Below are 25,362 nucleotides of genomic sequence, written 5' to 3' on the forward strand. Positions count from 1 at the left end.
AAAAGGCGGTGGTAAATGTTGCCACCCTTTGCCCCGTGAGATACACCACTGCGGCGATCAAATTTATAAGTGAATCGTTTTACGACGTTTTTCCGACGACGACCCTATCGTAGGTATGTATAGTAGTCGCATAAATATTATTACCATTATTGTTATTATTATATTTTAGAAAGAAAAGAAGACGTGACTTTTGTTAAAGTACCCCACTGATCTATACCAGGATCAGCATCAGCCACAGCCACCGTCGCTTATTTCTACCTGCCTACCTGGGTGGTTTATTTACACTTTTTTTTTAACATATATACCTCTACATACATGGATGATAGATATAATATAATATAATATATATTTTCCCCGAACCAACGGTATAATCGGTCGGCTATGTGCCCATGTGCGTCCCGCTGTTTCGTGTTATTGGAGCCCCCCATCGAGTTTGGCAACGAAAACCACCGGCCCCGGCACCGACGTGCACCGCGTCATGTATCTATATGCCATCATGCAGAGAGAGAGACCAGCAGTGCCGCATTTATTATTATTATTATAATACTCTGTGGCGCACGACCCGTGCATTTTTATACGTCACTAAATACTTTGTGTCGGACACACAACGAAGATGACTGCTGGTTATTTCTATATAATGTAATTGTTGTGGTAGGAAAATTTTTTTTCCGAATTTCTTCTTCACATCGACCCAAACGATCGCATTCGTTGTGTCGGAGATGCTTGTACAAAAAGAACTATAGAGGAACGTTCGTTGTTTGTATGTGCATGTGCGTGCGTGTGAGTAGTGAGCATCGCGCTCACACACAAAAACCTTTTTGTCCCCTATATAGTCGTTGTTCGGCATACAGTTCTCTTTTGGTGCAAGACCGTTTGAAAAGTAATTCGACCAAAAAATAAATTCTTTGGCCAAACAACGGTACCACCTTTTTTATCGTTTATTTTCTCCCCTCGACATTTGATACGTCTAAAAATTACATTTACAACGCAAGGGATGCATTTCACGTGATTCAAATATTATATTATATTTATCATTATATTATTATTATTACCGATTCATTCTCATTTAATTTTTTTTTCAAGATAGAATAAACCAAGAAACGGCGAAGAAATAAAATTATTAATTTTATTTAAACTAATAATAATCAGAAACAATAGGCGGTAGATTATCTCACAGCCAGCCAGCTGTGCTCACGACAAGCTTATACACACACACACACACACACACACACACACACACACACACACACACACACACACACATACGCACGCACAAGACAGCCACACAACAAAAATGGCCGCGTCGCCTCGGGGTCATTCCACAAACACACACACACACACACACACACAAAATAGTCGTAGCTGCTGCATCATCATTTAAGCGCCCATCATCATCATCACGATTGTGTTTAAGGATATAATATATATACGTATAATACTAACCAAAGAGCAGTTATTATTATTGAATAATATTCTGCATGAAAAGATTGAAATTTCATAATAAAGCTTACGCATGTACAATCAATATATAATGTATATAGAACATAGGTAAATATAATAAATAAACCTAATGAAAAGATTTTGTTTTTTGAATTAAGATTTGTTATCACACATAATAAAATGATAACAATTTAAATTCAAATTTTGGAATAAAAATAATGATTAAATATTTTTCTTTTAGAAAAAATAACATAATAGGTAGATATTTGTCTTATTTATGGTCGTATTTTAACAGAATCATCCATAAAAAAATAATGATGATAATTATCTTTGTTTTTAGATTAATGTTTTGTTTACATGCATCATTTTGGTTTGACAAAAACAACGGTGATAAAATGAAGAACAATGAAAAGAAAAAGGGGTAAAACTTTAAGTGCTTAAAATAAAAAGCACCATCTGAATTCTTTTGTTTTCGTTATTATAATATAGGTATAAGTATAAAAAAAAAAATAAAATAAGAACTTGTTTAGTACAAACAGATGTATAATTAATTTATTGATGAATTTTGATATGATAAAACGAAAACCGTCACGTTGTTATAACAAGTACCCAAACCGTATTTTACTAGTGATTTTTAATATTAACCTCAGAAAAAATATGGAAAAGCAACGAAATAGTAGTATAGTCGTATAATGGCATTAAATAATGTATTATATTATATTAAAAATGTGCAGAGGCAGGTATACAAAATAATAACAAAAGGCAAGACATTTTTGTCGAAAGGTAAGCAAGCAACTCTACCTATGGTTAGGTTCGCCTTATGTTCGTGTATACTTGTATTTGTCGTATGTGCAGCAGTATTAGTGTGTGTGTGTGTGTTTGTTATATGTGCGTCTCTTTCTAATGAATACACGTCATAACAATAGGGTCTCCTGCACTAGGTAAAAATGTTCTTTTCATACAATATAATATAATAGTGGAGCCATTGCATTGTCAGATAGCCTTATATATCATTAAGAATAATATAATATAATATTCAAACCGGTAGGTACAATATAATATATAGAGTTCCATTAAGAGAAACGTAGTTTTTATACTTTTAAACGTGGAAATATCTTTTAAATTTAATAATATATAATAAATGTATATTTGTACATAATAATAAAATAAATTTAAAAATATTATATTTTAGTAATATCGATCTACCTACTCATTCATATTATCGTTTACTATTTATTTTAATGTTGTGTTATAAAGGTTTTCATCTTAAAATATATTATAATCAGTATAAAGAATAAAAGGTGTCATATCCCCGCTGTTTTTCATTCTGAAATCGCATCCCAAGGGGAACATTTGACGGCAAGGAAAGATGTTGATAGAGGAGGAATAAAACGACAATAATAAAACGAAAAAAAAAGGAAGACCGACGAAATAAGCTCAAGCGAAACATTATTTTTCCCCTTTAGAAAGCAAAAAATGTGTGATAAGACTTAGTGACTTTAGGGGGAGGTGAAAGTAATTAGATCACAAATTTCAAGAAAAACGTGGTGGTTATTTTCCACCCACCCATCCTTGATCTCACGTGGCCAGGCCACCACCACCGCCGTTGCCGCCTAGTATTCTCATTTAATCCCACGGGAGACAAGTGACAGGGGTGGCTGCGTACTAAAAATACTTATCAGTAAATAAAGAAAAAAGGCCAACATCATACTACTGCTGTTGCGAATATCATTATAATTTTTTTTTGTTATTACTAAATATTTTTTGTGAAACAAAAGCAGTAATAACTTATAAACATTAAAAATATGAAACTTTAACAAACCAAATTCATCGAAAAAATTATATTTGAACCCAGGATAAATATTATATATATCTTTTATTGACGCAAATGGTGTAAAGAATAACTAATGTTATACACTAAGCACTTCCGCGTTCAAAAACTATAAAGATATAGTGACAATTTCCAATGTTACACTACTACTATATGCATATAACACGAAATCGGAAAAAGAAGGAAAAAATTGTGATATTAAAGTTTATCACGATAAAATTATTTTTCAGTAATACACCAAGTCATATATATATATATATACATATATATATATGTACGACGAAGACAAAACTTGAAATTATGAAGGCGTCACTCCTGCTACTTCCATCGTCGCCATAAACTGGCGGCAATACTAGTATTAAGACAGCATCCCAACAGCAAAGCGAGCAAAGAGAAAACCTTTTAAGAAGATGGGAAAGTTTGTTTTCCCACTGCGGCGTCTAAAAGTTTCTACCGCCTTCCTCCTTTTCTACCAATATCAAACAGCAACATGTGAAATACTCTCAAAACCACCCCTTGTCGCTGTTAAAAACAGCCACTAAGATGAGTTTAAGTTAAACCTTTAATATTACATCGAAATTATTTTACGCTTTTCTGCTTTTAGGTAGACAGTAGTACTGGAATTGTTGGTATTTCAACGGTGATGTGTCGGAACGTATTAAACGGCTGAATGCTCAACTGTCTTAACATATAACAAAATTTATTTAAATACCAAACAATATTATACGATTGCTATTTTAATTTATTGTATATCTTTCAGAGAAATTAATGTCTAAAGTACAAATATTATATTTAAATTGAAAATATAAATTTATAATATATAATATAATATAGTATATGATATAATAAAAACAAACCGTTCTGTGGGTTATACGTTATATTTCTAATTTTCTAAATTAAGCTTATGAGAAATTGAAAATATTATTTAGAGTTATATCTAATCATTAAAATTATAATGCATGAATTTAAATGATAATTATTTATAGATTTAAATTTATATTTTATTTTATTTTATAAATAATATGATTGAGAAATGCAATCCATGGTTTTTTTTATATAGAATGGTGTATTCAAACTAAACGAAAATATTTTAAACTATATTTAGTTTATAATCCTATAGTCCAAACTATACTGTTTATAATTCTAATTATTTGGCTATAACAAAAGTAAAATTAATTAAAAAATAATTATTAATACACCAACCACATATACAGTATCATAATAGATTAAATCGTCAAATTTCGTAATCGTTAAATAAAAATTAAAAATAATGTTTTGTTTGAATAAAATTATACTCAAAATATTCAATCCTATACATTTTATATTTTAAAACATAGTTAAAACTCTTTACCGATATTCTAGGTAATATGCTCAGCATAAATATTTTAATATTATTATCTCTTAATATCTCAATATCACATAATACATCACAGAAACAGCATAGTGGTGACGGCCGGCATAAAAATAACATCAATGTCTAAGACTTAATATCCGATTATCGTTGACGATTATCGAAATAAACAGTAATATAGTATATGATAATATTCTGGCTGTAGGAATTGTCCCCATCCATATAATAACAACAAGGACACACGCAGGACAAACACTCAAGATGATGGCACTTGAACAACGTATGTGTCCAGGCTCAAGTGACATACACGCGTAGGTAAACATGTTACTATACAATAACGTTCCGTAGGGGTTCAAAAACTCCCTAAATACAGGACGAGAACCACGCTGCAGTGGCGCCTCAAATGTTATTTGTATTTCTGTTAAGTGATATTTCTAACCATAAAAAAAAAAAAAAATACAAATTAAGTGTTTGTCACTTACCAGGATCACCGTGGTCGAGACTTTGCTGTGAGCCCGGTTGTTGTGACATCGGCCCAGGCGTGCCTCCCGAACCGGGAGATCGGTCATCGTTCCCGTGTCCACCATACGATAATGAAGATGAAGGTGGTCTCTGAAAAAATCAATTAATATGTGCATTAAAGAACGGGTCATTGTAATATTACGTGTGACTTTTCTGAAAAGTATAAATAATCAATTGGTATATACGAGACAAATTTTAACCATGTAATGGAATAATATGTTTTTCAAGGAAGAAAACCACTAACAAATGTATACAAAAACCACCACCGTTGCAATATAATATTTAGTTTCACGGTTTCCCATGGGATCCAATACGACGATCTTTCCTTCTTCCTATACTTTTACTACTTAATCGTATGATAGTACTACTACTGCTGAAACTGCTGCCCCAAATGTAACCTTTTTCTGCTTCCCTTACTACATTTCGTAATGTTTCCTCATCGTTGTAGGGAATACCATCCTCTAAGGGATAATATTCTCCTACCCTCTCGTACAAACGTACGATGTCCTAGTGACCCTAAAATGTCAATAACTCTTCATATATATATATATTTTATTATTATTATCATTTGATTAAATATTAATAACCGTTACTGTCACTATAATATAAGACTATAGTAAATTATAAGATAAACCAAATTAGAACTAACTTCCTCTTTCCTCTTCAACCAAAAAAATAATAAAAATATAATGTACATAGTAATTGTATTTAAATTATAATAAATAATATTTTTTAGTGTATACATTGTAACATAATTTATTATCTTATCGCAGTTAAATATTTGTTATAATATGTATGAGTGTTTATTGTTGACTAACAACTGACTACTATATAAATGAAACGTTGAGGAAAAGGTATTATAACACCCAAAGCAATCGTCGTAAAATAAATAATGATTTTTTTTTTTTATTATTATTTACTGAGTACACAGATAAAACAAAAATCCATCTATATACCTCGCTACTGCTATTATATAGGGATATCCTTTTTTACTTTTTACATTTTTTATATGTTATTTTTTGATAACTCAGTATGACGACAACATATTTATATAATTTTGTTTTTCTAAACGGATTATACCAGCATGTATAATCAGTACCTATATAGATACAGCTACGTATTTCTAGAAAAATTATACAAAATCCGGTTTTCTTCAGTTAGTATTTTAAAGTAACATATAAGTAATGGATTTTGCGTGTACTCATGATCAGTGTCGTTCTATTAGGTATACAAGATAACGTGGGCGTGAATGAAAAAAAAAATAACAGCTAGCTTCAACGGTTATTATTAACCTAAACAATACTGTCAATTTTACATGAACCAAGTCAATTATTTCATTAATACAGCCATTAAATTTAATAAAGGTTTATGCGCAATGAATATGACTTCAAGATTTAAATATTCAGTATTTATCAATAACCACCGATTATAAGAGGCGTATAAGCGTGTTCAATTATACACTCTTTATAATAAATAAAATTATTACTGCACATGCACAACATTAAGAGTGATTTTCGTTGGTCTAAAGTGGAAATTCTATCAGTATACCCACATGTATATATAGTTATGTATTTATAATATTATGTATCATAATAGCAACACAAATGACGACGATTGCGTGTTCTTTTTGGCACTTTGTAGTATGACGTGAAGTAAAGACTGCGAATGTGGGAGAGAGGAAGTATGAAGATATACCGTAAAGGCGGAAATAGCAATGTGCACACATGTCGATAGATTTTTAACACGCGGGGTGTTCAGCACACCCATGAACCGTAGTAATTTCTTGTAACGCCGACTGTGTGTTTCCGTTACAATCCGCCAAGTATATATATATTTTCAGAAATAACGAGAACCATACATGTATTTTTCTTGGTATACTCTCTCTCTTTAACACACACATATGTCATATACAAGTAGTTTACCGGACATTTTAAAGGGTTAGACTAAACGAATTCCCAGGTGTGTATTTACTTCCGGCATATTTTGAGTATTATTATGTAGAAAGAATGAATTTGCCATAACTACCACCAACGTACCAACGCCGAGAATTGTTTTTATTTTTTCATTTCATATACAGGACGATGGCGGCAGAGGATTGTGAAAAACGAAAGGGTCTATCCCGTACCAACAGTATAGACTCTGCTTCCGGTCTTTTCATAAACCCTCCCACACATGCGCGCTTTAGGCAAATATGATATATTAAAAAGAAAAAACCACGATTATATTATTTTCGATTGACGACGGGAACTGTAAAAACATATTTCATTTTATATATACTACATAACTACTATTGTCTTTGTGCAAGTTGTCGGTTCACTGAGACCATTGTTAAGTTTTTTCGTATTCATATTTTTTTATTTTTATTATTATTCCATAAACCACTTTTGTCTAAACAGACTAACTACCACAGCAATTTTATTATAATTTATAATGTATGAAAATCGTATTTTATAAGGAGACAACCGGTTTAAAATAAGCAACGGCTCAAATCAATAAACATCATTTAAATGTTTAATTTAATTTCCTTTACTTTATTATAGTATACTTTCAACGCTAATATAAATATGCAAACTACGGACGGAGTTTAAATTTATAAATACATTTTATTGTCATATTGTGTTTGCATAAAAATTATACGACTGTATAAGTTTCTTTGCTATTTCTCTCATTTCCATAAATAGCAATAATTAGTATTTACAAAAAGTTTTTAAGTAAATTACGTAAAACCATAAATTATACAAAAATATATTGGCCCACAAGTTTGCTGAATTGTCCAGTGTCATTGAAGGCATTATTGTCTCAATTCTTATTACATGGACTCAAGGCGAAACGAGTAAAGCATCAATTTTAATACTTTTCAGGAAACTATAATACAAAAATAAATTGTAATAGTTTTTATTTAATAAGATTTTAACAAAAATTATTACGTATACAATTGTAATAGTTTATAATTGAATAACACCGCAGTAATATGCCACTAGAAATGCCACTCACATTGGCTGGAAAGAAACAATTTTCAGTTATGTTTTAATATCTACCGCGTTGCATGAATTCTAAAAGTCACTCTAGTCTTTAACTAACCTACAAGTTATACAGCCTAGAAAAAACAGAAGTATACTTTCGAGGTTATTTATATTCTAGCGCATAAAACAATAATTTATGTTTGATCATTTTTAATTAATTTCGTTTTCTATTTTATTTCAATAATACAATTACCTAACTATATATGTATATATTTTGTATATTAACACTGTTATGGCATCATTACCTAATACTAGGTATTTATAGAAACAAAAAAATATATACGTGTCTATGTATTGTATATAGACATTTTTTATCAAATTACTGAAATGAAAAAATAATAAAAACGGCGAATGTTAAAGAACACAATCATGTTTCACTCGTCTTGTACCCTGTTTTATACTTCGTATCTGTACACTTTGACAACTCAATTCTACCGTACAGATACATAGGTCTCACGGGTATTGCAACTGCTACTTATGAAAATTTTATGAGTTCGGTGGTCTGCTGTGCGCCGTTTGCTTCTAACTAGACATATCTCCAACGTGGTCGCGTAGTTGCAGTATACATTTTTCATGGTCGTTCGGTATTCTGTTTTTTACACCACGGCAGGCGTTTGCTCTTGCCAAATTAATGATTGACACTCGACGCGTTGTGTGTACGTATAATAAAGTATGTACAAAACCTCTATCGTTTCTTTTTTTTCTTCCGATTTCTTTTGCAGCTAGTGCTTTTCTATATCTATCTTGCGTGCCAAGTATATGAATTATTTAATGCCTGCATGCAGTAGCAAAATTCACTCAGTCCGTGATGCGTAATCGAAACAGAGAGCTAAAGGGGTGCAGCCTAATAGTTTGATAAACACATCATGTACTTTCTACGCTACTCTATGTTGTTGTTGGTTTTTTTCAGTTTCCAACCCTGTCGTCTTTCACTATTTATTCTCCGTGCACCAGGATTTTACTAAATAAATTATAATATTGTCTACACGTGTTTTCTTCTTTTAATATCGTGGAATAAACAACACAATAATATGATCTCGACAGCATCAACGCAGGTTTCATATTATATTATATACTCCAGAGAAAAAAACAACACTAAATATATAATTTAATAGTATGTTATTGAAAATAGGTATAGTGTAGCGTAATTTAAATTTAGGTATATAGTGATTATAATAATAATAATAATAATAATAATAATAATAATTACAACTAACCTAAATATTACTGAGTGAAGTATAATATCATGTGGCGTCATAAACAATAGGGAAACATAATAATAATAAATAAAAATCCTCGATAAATGCTAGTATAATATATATATAAACAGAAGTTAGTCGGTATGGGTGGAGGGTTGGCCGGCCGACCGGCGCGTGTCCACCGTCACCGCTGTCAGTCGCAGAGCACAGGCAGACATGTCCGTTGCAGACGCGCAGCAGCTACGGCAGAAATAAATAATAATACAAATAATTCTTTGGCTACACGCGCGCGCGTGCCACGTACATGCTTACTTCCTGCCGCCTCCCCGCGAGAGCAATGTTTTCCCACACGCGCTCACTCGCACAAACACACACAAATGTATGCATATCGTATGTGGAGAGAAAAAAGCACGACATACATATAATAACGCCACTGCAGTGTAATTTCGAAACAGCCAATATATATGCACAAAACAAAACGCGTCCGTTTCGGTGGTCCAAAATGCACAGGGCGGGATTTTCTCGTTTTTTTCCTGTATATTGTTTTGTTTTGCCATCACGTGTCTGCGTATGTGCCAACGCACACGACCCCGAAGGCTGACAGACACCAGAATAATGTACCTATACATAATGTAATACCGCCGTGGTGACCTCAGTTTTTCCTTCGTCAATGTCCACGTTCCAACAACACACGTATATAAAGCCATCGTTCGCTTTCAAGACTTTAAGATGGACCGCGTAGACGATGGGTATAAACTAAAATGAATTTAATACCCACATTTGATATAGCATGGTAGTTTTTTTAGAGTACAAATATGAATATCATGTAGTAATTATGTCGCAATTCCGGTCAAAAGATCATTTACGTGTATTGGTGACTACGCGCATTTGATTTCAAAATGTAAAAAGAAAAAGAAAAAAATCACCGTATTAACTGGTCGGTGAAGAAAAATACCATCGTGTTAACTGTATTCGTTGCACCCGTTTTAAAAGCGCGCGACGTAACGCGGCAACGGCAAATATTGTATTATTATTAGCACAGCTGCTGTGGCGATGCAATCTATATTGACACGGAGACACAGACCGACCGAGCGAACGAGCGCGCGCGCGAACAAATAACGCGCGTCGTTCTGGCGGTTGATTAATATTTCGACGGCATAGCCTCCGCCACCGCAGCCGCTCACGCAAGTGTTGTGTTAAACGCTCGTAAATAATATTAACACAGTCGTATGGTTGGTGAGTGGCGTGACACGTGAAAAAAATCTGGAATAACGAATCGTTGTTTGTTTACCGGGGTGTACTATGTTATAAATTTCGGAATTTGTCTATTCGAGCAATAATAATTATCGTTCTTTGTATTTTTCTCTTTTCGTTTGTCAACGCATATTATTTATCGTCGATTCATATATTATTATACAATCGTATTACATATTATGTGCGCACAGACGCCATCATCACGTGTCGGTCGCGTACGCGCAATACATTCGAATCGTTCGACATCTAAGATCGATTAAAAACCGCACAACCACCTGACCTGCGCCTCGTCACGGCTGCGTTATATATACATTAATTTTTTTCTTTAATCGTTCAATTAGTATACACACACACACACACATACACATACACACACACACACACACATACACATACACACACACACACACACACACATCAAATATATATATCGACCAGTTGAGCGATATAATGGGAAACGCCAAATAAGAGATTGATCTCGACCGTATACAAACATCTGCAGTGCCAGCAACGCATTCCAGTACATTCTTCATTGTTGTATAGATCACACCGCCGGCATTGCGACCAGCTATCACCAGCACCGATATATATAAATACATCAGCTGTATGCTTATATAGCACGCCGTCGTTTTTCGAATCATCATTGTTTTTAATTGCTGCCGATGCGTTGTGCATTTTTCAACGACCCAGTCTACTACCTGTACATACACGCACACTATATTACAGTGTATACACACTGTTCTCTTTTGTAAGTGGTGTCCGCGAACTGTTGAATTTTTTTTCATACATATTTTTTTCACTTGGTATGGTACCACATTTTGCAGAAGTGCGACTGCCGGCGAAACAACTGAAACAATTCTCGACTACACGTCTTCATTTTATTGATGTGACATTGGATTTTTTTTCCTCTCGTCTCGTTGCTACTCTACACATGAATATAATAATATAGTTACAGGTAGGTGATAGCCGCTCTCCGTTACCTAACACTGAAATTATTATGTTTTAAACAATATACGGGTTTAATAAAACAATTAATGACTAAAGACGATGGTAATAAAAACACTATAATAATTTTAAACTAGTTTCGAAATTGGTCATACGCTTGTATATTATGCACTTACTTATATATTTAACACATTTTATTTTTCAAAAACTAAACAATGGCGTGTTTGATTTTCAAATTACGCCGGTGCTGTTGTTGATCCAAAAATAACGAAAACAACAACCAACAACAATGATAAATAATAAATAAACTCTAGTATGTGTGTATATGTGTTTGATACGTGTGCATGCTAGGGGAGAGAAAAAGGCGCTACGACCTACGACCGATTTCAATATACCAGCAGCACCAAAAAAAAAAAAAAAAATAAAATAAAATAAAAACCGAAAATAAAAAAGAAATAACCGTATGAACGCGGTGCATAATTTAGGGTAAACCCCGCACAACCGACACGCCATCGTCATCGTTTTGAGGGGCAAGACACATTATATATATATATATATATGTATATAGTACAACGAGTAATAAAATATTTAAACCTCTGCAGGTACCTACGTATATACATATTATACAACGAACTTTCGGTGAATTGAATTAAAAACTTTGCATTGTCACGAAAAGTGTTAACTGAAAATATTAATACTACCTATATTTTAAATAATAATAATAATAATACGTATATAGAACGAAAATAGAATGGCCGAACTGTTGTTTTCAAAAAATATATATTACAAAACATATATACATATTACGCCTGTATAGGTAGTGGTACCGGGTAGGTTATATTATTATGATGAGTATATAATTTCATAGTTATCACGTTACCGCCTGCGCATTGATTATATTCGTTTAACCGAACGTATACAATTTAATGCAGATTACAGTGTGTTCGTGTACTATTTGTATACGGCGACTGCTTTGGCTGCTGTTAAAAAGACATTACACGCGCGCGCGTATACTCTTTAAACGTTTTTTTACTACCGATGTTCCTACATATTATTATGTTGATGGTATTATATCGTGACGACCTTAGTTTATCGCTTTATTACTATCTATTTTGCACCGGGTTATGTACTTAATTAAATAATCGAGAGAAAATTGTATATTTTACATTTGGAACGCACACGATAAAAAAATGAGGCTACATTACGTTTATATACTTTATAGCTCATTATCTCTTCTTTTATACTGGGGTTGTATCATAACAAAACTATAATATTAAAATAAAATAATAAATTATAATTTAATAAAACAAACTTGAATTTCTAAAATCAATACAAGTGTTTTGTAAGTTATAATATATACAAACATAATATAATTATATAATATAATATTTAATGTCATAGTGCTGCAATTAATATTTTGGAATTTGAATTTAACGTTATTATAGATATATTTTACCACAACCCTTGATTAAATATTTTTTTATAATTATTATATTGTGTGTGAATGCATGAATGCGTGTGTATATACATAGTGTTGACATATTTAGCAGCTGTTGAATTTTTAAAAATATATACATCACCGTGGCCAGATAGCGTGTATGTCAGTTTTATACGATATATACGGTGTGCATATAGTGTGTGTATATACAAAGTCTCGCCTTCGCTTAGTGTTCTTTTTTTGGCATCATCACACCCTTTTCACTAACTATTGGGGGCCTAAAACCGTATGTGTGTGTGTGTGTGTGTGTTATATATATTTTTCACATAATATATTTTCACACGACGACGATTGCATCAGTATACATCTCAAGGGCTGCTGTAAACCACATATGTTTCCTACATATTACTTACTGATGTTTCCATTCCTAAAATTGAACTCACAAAGTGTATCCATGTTTAAACTAAAGTAGAAAAAATAATGCCTATAACTTATTATCTAAATTAAAATTAGAATTCGGGTGACATCGTGTCATCATACCTACTACAGAAAACGGATATTTAAAACGAAAAAACGAAAAACTATACGAATCCGAATAATTAAATTATAATGGATATGATATAAATAAAATAGTAAAATTTATAGTAATTACGTGGTTTTGATGATAAGCTAAAAATAAACCTACATATTAAAATTATAAATAATCAATGGCACTGAGAAAGTACACACTTAAAGGTGATACAATTGAACCACGTACATAAATGCGTGAGAGTGTATATACAAATTAATAATTGGTTAAGACGAATACTTTTAGTATGTATTTTATATGAACAGAATTATTGTAATAACTGTAATAATTAATAAATATGAAATGCAGACTTGATATCACTATATTAAATAAAAATATTTATTTAGTAATTTATAATAATTATTGGTGTAAGGAATAATATATATACTCGTGCTATATTTATGTATTGGTTATGATACATTTTATTATAAGAAAAATTAAGAATTAATGTTTAAGTATTATGATGGGTCTTATAAAATCGGTGCTAACTTTAATTAAAATAAAATCTTCTTTTTCACCAGACTCAGCTCTACTACCGGTATACAGGTAATATTAAAAAAAAATATGTCGTTAAAATAATGTGTAACATATACCATTAAGCAATAGTATAATAAAAACACGACTAATATTGAAACCCTAGTTACCGCGTAGAGCACATTCGGTTGACTTTAAGTTAATCGACCGGCAATGGCGATTAACCTAATCGGATTACAGCGGCGGCGACAGTGCATGCGGTATGTAGTGTGCATGTGTCATGTCGGCGGGCTGGCTGGCTAGCTTGGCCGAACGGCGGCCGTGCTGTGCAGCTTGTGTGCCTCGTACAGTCCATCATATCGGGGAGTGAGGGCAGGGTTGGATTCGATGGTGACCGGGGAGAAACAGCAATATATATGCGATATACACGTCTAATTACGCGCAGGGGAAAATATACGCTAAGCGTCGCGCTCCCTTTTATCATTAACTATTGACAACATCTACGGCGGCGGCAGCACGACGAGCAATTGAGCAAAGTGAAAAACACCACCGTCTGGCTACAAATCCTATTATGTGTGTGTGTGTGTGTGTGTGTGTGTGTGTGTGTTGGCGGGGTGGACGAACGTGCGCATTTATTATTATTATTTCACTATACCTCCCCGTCCCAGGACCCGTCACAGCAAATTGTTGTACATTATCTAATTAGGTAGTATACACTGCAGACAACGTTCGTAGCCGCATTATATTACACTAGACTCTAGTAACTAGAGTTTTTTGAAACTGTGTATCGTTACATATTTATATATTATAACAATTTTATAATTATTGTTAGGTAATATAATCACCGAGAACGTTATATCGCACCAAAAATACGCATAGTGTAATTAATATTTCAGCACGAATGTATGCACATTTTATTAACGAGTGTATACCAACCTCCGGTAATTATACTGTATAATAATTATAAAGGTATAACGAGTTAAATATTTGGTGTTTTTAAATATTAATATACTGCTAAAAAGTGCCGCAGTACCAAAGTCAGTAAATAGTAGATTTTGAATTTTTTCTAGGTACATATCAAAAGTGTTTGTTTAACATTTTTACAAAAATATTAATTTTTTATAGCTTTTTTTTAATGATATTTGGAAAGCTGTATTTTATTGTTTAAAGCAAAAAACAAGGATATTTATTAAAATTTTAATCACATTAATATTGATTTAGTAATATTATAATTAATTTTATTTGAAACTTAAGGTATAGTATTCAGAATATATACATATTATACATAATATATAAGTATATAACGACATTACAATATTTATGCCACCTCGACTGCTTTCTTAAAAATGTCATTTGCAGGACAGGCGATGTCAAAGTAATTGAAATTAATAAAATTATATTTAGTGGTGATGGCCATAAAATGAAATAATTCACTGACAACGTCGAATAAAAGCGCCGAGAGCGCGTAGTCACTCAAACGAAAAAAAAATGACACACATTGAGTAGGGCGCACATATAACGAAATTATACCAATATAACATCCACCCTACGAAGAATTCGTTTGCCCAAAGTTGGGGCAAGAAGATTATCGTATTACACAATTCCATGCCATTACCTTTAAATTATAAATACTTAAAAACGCATTGGTTAACATGCGCCTCATCTCCGCAGTATGAAACGTACAGCAGCCGTCAATAATTGGACGCCCCACACGATTTTATTAAATCAAATCAAAAATTACCATACGCGCCACAGTATAATATTATATTATAGCGTATGAAAATCAGATTCGATTACGAGACTCAACTCGACGGTCCACTGAAGGCCTGCTGCATATCATAATATGCACCACGATGACTTTGAGTAATCAGTTAAAACTTTTAAAAGTTCCAACATTCATGCGCCTAAACGTTGGTGACTACGATATTTTGAGAGAGAAAAAAAAATCTATATAGCCAAATTCATTATTACATTATAGTATCATCGTCATCGATACTTGAACGGACGCATTTCGTCAACAAACCGCCTCGCAGTCAAGTGCCGTAACAGACACTATACTTGAATAAAGCGTGATGATCGCGATAACCCGCGTACGCGTTTATCAACGTGTACACACACATACACACACTTATACGTTTTATGTGCATTATAAGATATTATATTATAATATATATGTGGCAGTGGGCCGCTGATTTATCTGTACATTAATGCAAGATGAAAATATACGATGTCACATTGTGGCTCATCTCGGAATACACGAACACGCGCAGCGTTAGTATGGAGCGTTCGTTGGCATTCGGTTTCACGGAAATATCTCCTCTCTAGTCCGTAATGTCTATGGGTTGTGTTCGTTCATTTGGCGGTTCAAAAACCCAAATAGCCATGTCCCGCCGCCGCCGCCACCCCGGGCACATGTACGACGGATGAATATATAAATAGCGTCCCGTGTGTCTTTGTCTAAAAACTAACTATAGTCATACGCGAGTAGGTTCATACTCGAGGCGCGCAAAATAATATGTATACATTATACATATCGCTATGATATAATATCATGCAGCTGGTGATATAATTATAAAAATATATATTATATACAAGTACAAGTATCCGGAATAATTTTTCGAAAAAAAAAATATTATTATTGACGACATTAACGAGAAAACATATAGTGTACATATACAATATAGTGTGATGCATAATAGTATACACAATATATATATAGTAAAAAGATATTTTTGAAAGAAAAAATGGTTTTATATTATATCGAAGCATATAAAAACAATAGTTCATGACTTTATAACCAGTTCCGACGTAATTGGATACAAGAATTATAATGTAATATTTCTAATCGGTTGAAATATATTATATATTAGTTTACATCATTTTCTGTTCATCATGATTCGGCAAATAGAATGTATTAATCTATTCGAAAAATATTCCCGGATTTTGTATCATTGCAGTAAAAGACAAAATCCCTATGTCAATCAACCACGGTTTATTTTAACTCTTTTCAATAACAATTTCGTTATAGCCCACCGTATAGAATAATATAATACCTATACGACATTGAGATCCTACCCACTATGTTCGTATTTTTTGTTTGCCCGTGTAAACTAGTCTGACGATTGCGAACCAGAAAGGCGGCGGAGAGAAAACACAATGATGTACCACGTGTGTAAGCCGAATAATAATAATAATAAAAAAACCGATTTCCCCCTGTCGACGTCGTCATTATTACTATTATTGTAGTAGTGCAGTAGTAGTATACCCTCTTCGGTTTGACGGAGGGTGAAGGGTCGGAAAAGGGATGGATATATACGCGTTTGTACGGTGTGACGGCGGCGGTGGTGGTGTGAATGATGGTCGCCCGTCGAATTGACACCAATTACCAGCAGCGGCAGTAAAAACCCATCTCCTGCGCCACCACTGACGACGTGGAGTTTTTCGCTCGCACCCCAAAAAAAAAAAAAAAAAACGTATACACCGGAGTGGAATGGGGACATGGACGGGGGCCTCAGTCGGTATAATACACGTAGTGCGTATATAATACAGAAGCCACGGCCGCACCCGGTGTGTGTGTGTGTGTGTGTGTGTGTGTGAGTGTGTATTTGTATATATGTATATACCGGTAGTGTTACAATGCTCTCAAACGCGCACAAATTCTCAACTTTTTTTTCATATTATTATTATTGTTATTCCATTTCACGCGCAACCCTACACCCTCCTAACCCACCCTCTGGCGTGCATGTGTAAGTGTATATGCCTATTATTGTATTTGTTATAAACCAGTGACTATGCGTGTATATGTGTGAGTGTGCATGTGTGAGCGTGGTGGTCCCCCTATATATATATATATATAGTAATAGTAACACATCGGTCTTCCCAACAACGAAAACGTGGTGGTGCTACATATACCGTGCAGTGACACGAGGAGAACGTTGCGGCGACGGCTGCATATAATATTATTACATATATTATGTATACGTGTTAATACGCTTTAAACATTGTCGCCAATATCGACAAGAAAACAAACGGAAAAATCGGCCTATTTATATGTACGTATATCTACCACATTTTGAATACATCTATCGTCATTGCAGACGTTTCGTTTCGCGCGATTTGAATGAAATGATACGTGCTAAGTATATTTATTTTTTGAATCATTAATACGTAAAGTTCTAAAATTCCTATAAACTGATTTATATAAATTCAACACCCCCAACTACAGATTGCGGCCTATAGTAATTGGTGCAATGATGACGGTTTCAACAAGAATGATAAACTTTTTTTCTCTTAAAACGTGTACATATAAACAACATAGATTATATTATATTATACAATTATTAGTTAATTATTTGTGTACTTACAACGTCTGGTGTACTCGCCCCGTCTGTGTGCGATGTTGAATCCGCGTTACTGCGGCCGTCGTTATTGCCGTTAGTAGCGCCCCCTAGACCGCCCAAACCTCCCAGTTCAGACATGGATTTTCCACCACCTCCACCCGCTGCTGCTGCGGATGCTGATGACGACGAATCTCGTTCGTCAATCACGAGATCAATTGGCATTTTTCCCTTCAAACAACTGATGTAACGATGACAAAAGTTGTCACACAGTTCATGAACCTGTAAAGAAAAAAAAATTACATTTTTAAACGTATATTTCTATAATATATAAATACATACGTCTTTTATTATTATTATTATTCACTAGTACGTGTACCGTTAAAGTAATAATATTTCGCACGATATTGCGACAGCGGCCAGGCACACACACACGCACACATATGTATACGTGACGAAGGGCCGTTAGTTACGGAGGATTATGAAGAATTTTCCGAAAAAAAATAAAATAAGAAACACATGTGTGTGATGGTGTAGTATTACCACGGCCGTTGCAGATCGGTCACATTTCATGGTTAGACCACACCGTCATATATAAGACGGGTAACATTATTATGTTATAATAATATATATAAATAGTTATAGTGAATATGTTAGTTACATGTATGTATATAAAAAATAATAAAATAGTTGACTATCGTCATTATCGGTGCAAAAACCTTAAAAATATTTATCATAGAATTCATTGTCGGTTTTTTTTTTAACTGAAATCATATGTACGATGTACATATACCTACTAGTAGATTTTTTTTTAAACACTCATAAATTATACTTGCGCCTACTCTAATTTATTATATGTTATATGTTCGTATTTATTCTAATTAAATACTTACTTTTTCTAACTCCAATAGATGAAACCGTAACACCTGAATTGCTTGCACCATCTGTAAAAAAAGTCATATTTAATGATTTATTAGTCGTTAAACATTTTTTTACACTTATAATAAATCACGCCCAGTAGTAACACTAGTTACGTAATAGTAGTAGTTAGTAGTATAGTAATATAGTAACTATAATAGTCGTAATAGTATAAGTTGTAGACTGTAGTATTTAGACATATTATAGTGGTTGTAGTAACTAATAGTTGTTGTAGTAACATATAGTAATGATACATAAGTGTGTAATAAATAGTTTTAAAATCTGATGACGATTTTATTAATTTCTTAATTTTTATAACTTATTATTTCACTGTTAAACACGTTCACAAGAATGACTAGATTTTTCTACATCATATCACATTATAATAAAAATAAATTGTACATATATATTTATTTAAACGATAGGTACTAAATATTAATTAACAATTTTTTATTTATATTTTTGTAAATATTAAACCATCAGTATCTGTGTATAAGTAGTGATGACGAGCGTGGCTTTATAGGTATATAAGACCTGCCGTATGGTGTAACACACACAACCAAGAGACTATAATTCATATCGCCGTCGCCGTTGCCGTCCACCTCCTTACTACTCTTGTTACAAATTGAAACGTTATTTTTGATTTATATGAAGTGTACGTCATGTTGGTCGTTTTTTATTTAATCCGCGATTATATCGACGCGTGGTTTGGTGGTCGGTAGTTATAATTAATTAACGTGATCATCGATTCTCGTGTGTTGAAGATTTTTTTAACGCCGTTGACTGATGTTTGTGTACGCATTTTTCGTAATCAAATTATATACCAATTTTTAAAAAAATTTTATACAAATAATAAAATATTAAATATACTAGAATTCAGCTCTGTATAGTAAAAACGAGGTCAAACAGTTAAAAAATTTTGATTGGGTATTATTATTTATTATAAAATGTATACCTATACAGAAATCTGTATGAAATATATAGTAGAAATACACAATACACTGATTTGTTATAATATGATAAGTTTGAATATTATAAAATGATAAAATGTAGTTAGTCGCTTTTTATGAGAAATTAATGAATAAAATAATTCGAAAAGTTTTAAAGATACAAATTTATTAGCTCTATTACATTAATGAAAAAATGAACAAAAACAAACATTAGTATGGTTATACTAATATTATACATTAACAATGGTTAAAGAATTTAAATTATTAATACTAAATTATTTATTCAATGAAAAAAAATATAATAAATAATAATATAATCATAATTAAAACTTGTACCTATGTCATTCTCATTTCGATTCAAATGCAAGAAAAATCAAGAGTAGAAACCCAAATATATATGTATATATAGATTGCATGTATATGTGTGTATATAAGTTAAATATATATATATTATGTTCACCAGACTCCCATTGTCCAGGTAAACCGGTTTACAATCGCTGCCACATATTTTTTAATTATAAGCTATTTGTGAGCACCGCCGCCGCCGCTTTGCCCTTTGGGACTCTCATGAGTTGGAGACCATATTTTATTTTATTTTTATATTTATTAATATTATACAGTGTATTAAAAAACATGAAAATGGCGGCGGACAATCATAATAATGCAGTGGAAAAAGAAATCGAAGGAAAAACTATAACAACGTACTTATACGATATTATATATGAGTATTATATAGTAAGTATATTATAAGTACAACACGATGCTGTTGGTCTAAAATTAAAAACTCTATTAATAATATGTTTAATTGATCGAATGCCAACAAAATGATGATGGTACATTTATAATAACGAACCGTAGCCAACAACTATTCACTATACAACTACTAACCGTAGCGTGTGTGTGTATGGTGTATGTGTGTGATTTTATATTATAAGCATCGTGCACCGGAGGGATATACATAATATTATTTTGTTTCGTTTCGTTTTTTTTTGCTTCTTGGAAAGAGAAACGGTGGACACCTTCCACGAATTCGACACACCCTCTGCTACAGGTCGTTCCGTCGACTATAGCTGTTACAATATACGTACCCTCGTCGGCGGCGGCGTCGTCGACGACGACAACGACGCGGACGACGCGGACGGCGCGGACGACGTATGGTGTTGGAATGTGTAAAAATGTGGAAGAAAAAAACACACACATACGAGCGCGCGACACACACACACAAACTCAGAGAGGCCAACAACACATAAGGTCAACAGGATTCCATTTTCCACTCTTCTGCGTTGTGCTATAGCGATGATGATGATGGCGCATATGTTGTGTGCTGCTTTTATATAAGTAGTTGTCCCCCGCAGAGAAACATAATATATGTGTATAAGATATTTAGTATATATATATATATATATAATAATAATATATATAATATAATACATATATGTTTACACACAGGAGAAATATTTATATATTATATTAATATCGCGTTATTTGTTACGTTGTCTTTGGCCGTCGTCGTTATTTTTTTTTTTTAAATTTCGTGTCGTATGAGAAATATTGCTGTTGTCTGTTTTTTGTCTTTTTTTCGTGTTACTGAAGAGATACAAGTAAACGATATTGCCGCAACATCCTGCTTAAGTAGTATTTTCACGGATCACGATGTCACAATAATCACGGTCCAACAGTTCTCTAGCCCGTAGTATGCATTATAAAGATGTGCCACTCTATATATATTGGCACCTTTAGTAATTGTTATAGTTTCTGGTCAGTTAGGTTTCTGTTTTGGTGCTGGTTATAGACACACACCGTATACGCCACTACAATTTCCTAATTTTTAGCACCATCATATAGGATAGCTACACCATTCATAATGTCTTCCATCTCACCTTAACATCATTATTTTTAATGCGCTATATAATATTATAATCATTGACGGCGGCGTCGGTGGTGCAGGTAATACTCAATTTCCTTCTAGTTTATAGTTACGCCTCATTGCAATTGATCTTTATTTTTTCATCACCAAATTGATCACTACGGGGTTTTTGTGGAATTAAATAATAGTAATAACATTACATATATCTGTATATTATATTATAGTAGAAAACGCGACACGCGTTTTCTCTCTCTTCCTAGTCGCAATAAGCTGACAGAGATGACAAAGTTAACGAGCTGTATTTGTTATATATATATACACGCGCGCGCATTGTACTAACTTCAGTATATTGTTCACTTGACCATGATTCAAACAAGACAGCAGGGACAACACACAATAATATACTGGAATTAGCCAATAAATTTAGGTACATATGTATACACTAATATTTCCAGCAACCATACTATCCAGACCTCAATCCAATATCATACTTCCCAAAAAAAAGGCACACCACTTGATAAATTATATCGTATCATTCGTATCAATATAATATTGTAATTCAATACAAGTAGTGTATCTAAACTTGAAAAAATATCAAAACTATTTTGATCTATATTGATACAATAAAATGTATTGTGTATTGAGTTCCAACAACAGTTTACTGTACTATTATAGGTGTCTACGTAAGTATTCTGCATTTTAAAAACGATATATTTGAATCGTAAAATTAATATTATTATATTCTTACCAATGAGTCGACTTCAGCATCAGCCATATAAAACGGTTTCTCTTGACGTATCTAAAATAAAATACCATAATGTGATTAATTTTATCATATTAAAGAATTGTATATTCGTATAGTATTATAAGATTATGTTTCGTTTTTTCAGTAATTTTTCTATAAGTAGGTGGTATTCGAATATAATATATTGTTAACGGTGCCGCCGCTGTCACACATTGGTTATTTTATGGATTGGTTGTTAAAAAGAACAGCAGGTAATATAAGGCTCGACCGTAAGTCGTTTTTCAAATTTATTTCATGATTTTTTTTTTCTCGCATTTTTCGATTTAGCCGTAGCAATAAGCAACAACAATGTAACTGCGCGAATACGATTTTGTAGTCAGCCTTCCAGCCAGTCGGTCGGTCGGCGGGCGCGCGCGGGACGTGGTGGCAGTGGTTTTACGATGCAATTAAACCCGTCGTAGCCGCGGCCGTTGTTGGGGCGCGCGCGCATATTTTTCGCGTCTGTCTATAAATATACATATACATATATATACACGTATAAGTACACACACATACACATAATATATAAAATATGTAAGTGTGTTAGTGCCCACCGATGTGCGTATAGACAGCTTAGTACTTACATGCGTAATCTTCGTTTTTTTTATTTTTTTTATTATGTTTGTCATATTTTTATTGTTTTATATTATAATAAAAAACGTGTATTTAGAATTCTTTAACGTATTTCAATCAGACAGCGGATAAACTTGAGTAATTAATTAACATAGTAATATTAAAAATGATTATGGTAGGTATGTATTATAAATGTATCTATAAGCTTTATTATATAATAATCTACACTATATTACTTTATATTGTAATATACTGCTGCATAGTGATTAGGCTAATGAAACAGATCTATAAATCTTATTTAATAATAATAAGAAGAATAATAAAATAAGTATAAATATAAAACCAGGGTGTTTAAGTAGCAATAACAATAAAAATAATAACACTATGGGGGTAGAAATAGCAGCATGTGACTGCCGCGTTTATGAGCCGTTTACATTTAAATGCCGTGGCTACCGCAATAGTAATGAACCTGTGAGACGTCATTTTTTTTACGATGTTTATTTCAACAGATTAATTTTAGAATAATAATTTAATGTGATCAGTTTTAACGAATACCATAAAAATATAATTGTTTAAAGTATGCATATAAAAGAAGTTAATTCATAATAATCTAATACAAAAACATCTAAAAAGTTAATGAATTTTAATTGTAATGAGTTATTTTATACATATCCAAACGTCTTAACCAATTTAATAGATATATAAATATATTAGTTTCTTATTTTATATTAATCAAGTGCATTACATTTTCCTATAAATTGTTTAGTTATATTTAAAATATATACTTTGCTTTGCTTCGTGAATTATTAGTACGATAGTAAAATATCTGAAAACCTTTTTTTAAAGATATGGATAATCATACATGTATTATAATTATAACAATAATTCTCAAATAAACAAAGTAATAAGTTGTTTAATACATAAGATTAATAATGTGTATTTATAAAATATATTGTAATAGCACTGTGTAAATTTGAAGGATATGAACACAAAATAAATCTATGACACTACATTTGGGGCTATTTTCATCATTGTATAATTATCTAGTTTCTATAATAATGTCAATAAATTGCAAGTAATATTCTAATAACACTATACAAAATTCATTTTTACAAAAAATAACTAAATTTTAATCGCTTGAAGCTGCATTTAATTACTTTTTTTAAACAATAATTCATTGTTGTTATGCTCTACGCCTGTAAGCGTCAAAGTATATTATAACACCGCGGTAGACAAACTAATTTAATTTTTAAAAAAAATGAAAATCTTAAAAAATATGAACAACAAAATACATTACAAGTACTTCTACTATGTTTGTTGTTATTATTATCATTTTTATAACGTTATATAATATCACCTACCTTTAAATACATTTTAATACATTGTACAATAAATACTTTATATATATTATATTATATTACACTCTTTCTCAATACCGACTGTTGTTGTCCCGCAACGACCGTGGGACGTTGTGAAGAAATATGTTAAGGTGGTCTAATGGATTTTTTCTCTGATACGGTACACACAATGTACCTTTGGTTTTTTTATCCCCTGGATCTTATTATATTACTACGGCTTAAAAAAAAAAAAAAAACGACAACTACGGCATTAACGACGTAAAGTAATAAAAAAAAAAACCATGGTAGTATTGGCGAAAACGATGAAAAACTAAAATACACAATAGAAATAGGTGCATACAGTCAATATAATAAAAAAAAAATGTTATTTTCATCATAATCTCGATTTAAATATTATTTAAGTAGTAAAATCAAAGAAAATTCAATTCAAATTAATTTAATTCTAATTGCTTCGATATTTAAATTAAATAATTATACATATTATAATATACAATTATACAATATTAAACACAGTGCATTTTACAACAGTC

General features: G+C 32.3%; 1 protein-coding gene across 2 annotated transcripts in view; it reads right to left on the reverse strand.

The window, feature by feature from the left end:
- The window catches only part of LOC113555546 (homeobox protein homothorax), a 96,513-nt gene that overhangs the window by 56,376 nt on the left and 14,775 nt on the right, over positions 1-25,362 (reverse strand). For both annotated transcript variants that reach the window (XM_026959960.1, XM_026959959.1), the window contains exons 4-7: positions 22,866-22,916; positions 19,276-19,326; positions 18,410-18,664; positions 5,105-5,234 (exon numbers count right to left, since the gene is read on the reverse strand). In XM_026959960.1, the coding sequence (XP_026815761.1) occupies positions 5,105-5,234; positions 18,410-18,664; positions 19,276-19,326; positions 22,866-22,916 (487 nt within the window). The remainder of the gene's footprint in view (positions 1-5,104; positions 5,235-18,409; positions 18,665-19,275; positions 19,327-22,865; positions 22,917-25,362) is intronic.

Source organism: Rhopalosiphum maidis, chromosome 3 (assembly GCF_003676215.2).
Source record: "Rhopalosiphum maidis isolate BTI-1 chromosome 3, ASM367621v3, whole genome shotgun sequence".
NCBI classification, from domain to species: Eukaryota; Metazoa; Arthropoda; class Insecta; order Hemiptera; family Aphididae; genus Rhopalosiphum; species Rhopalosiphum maidis.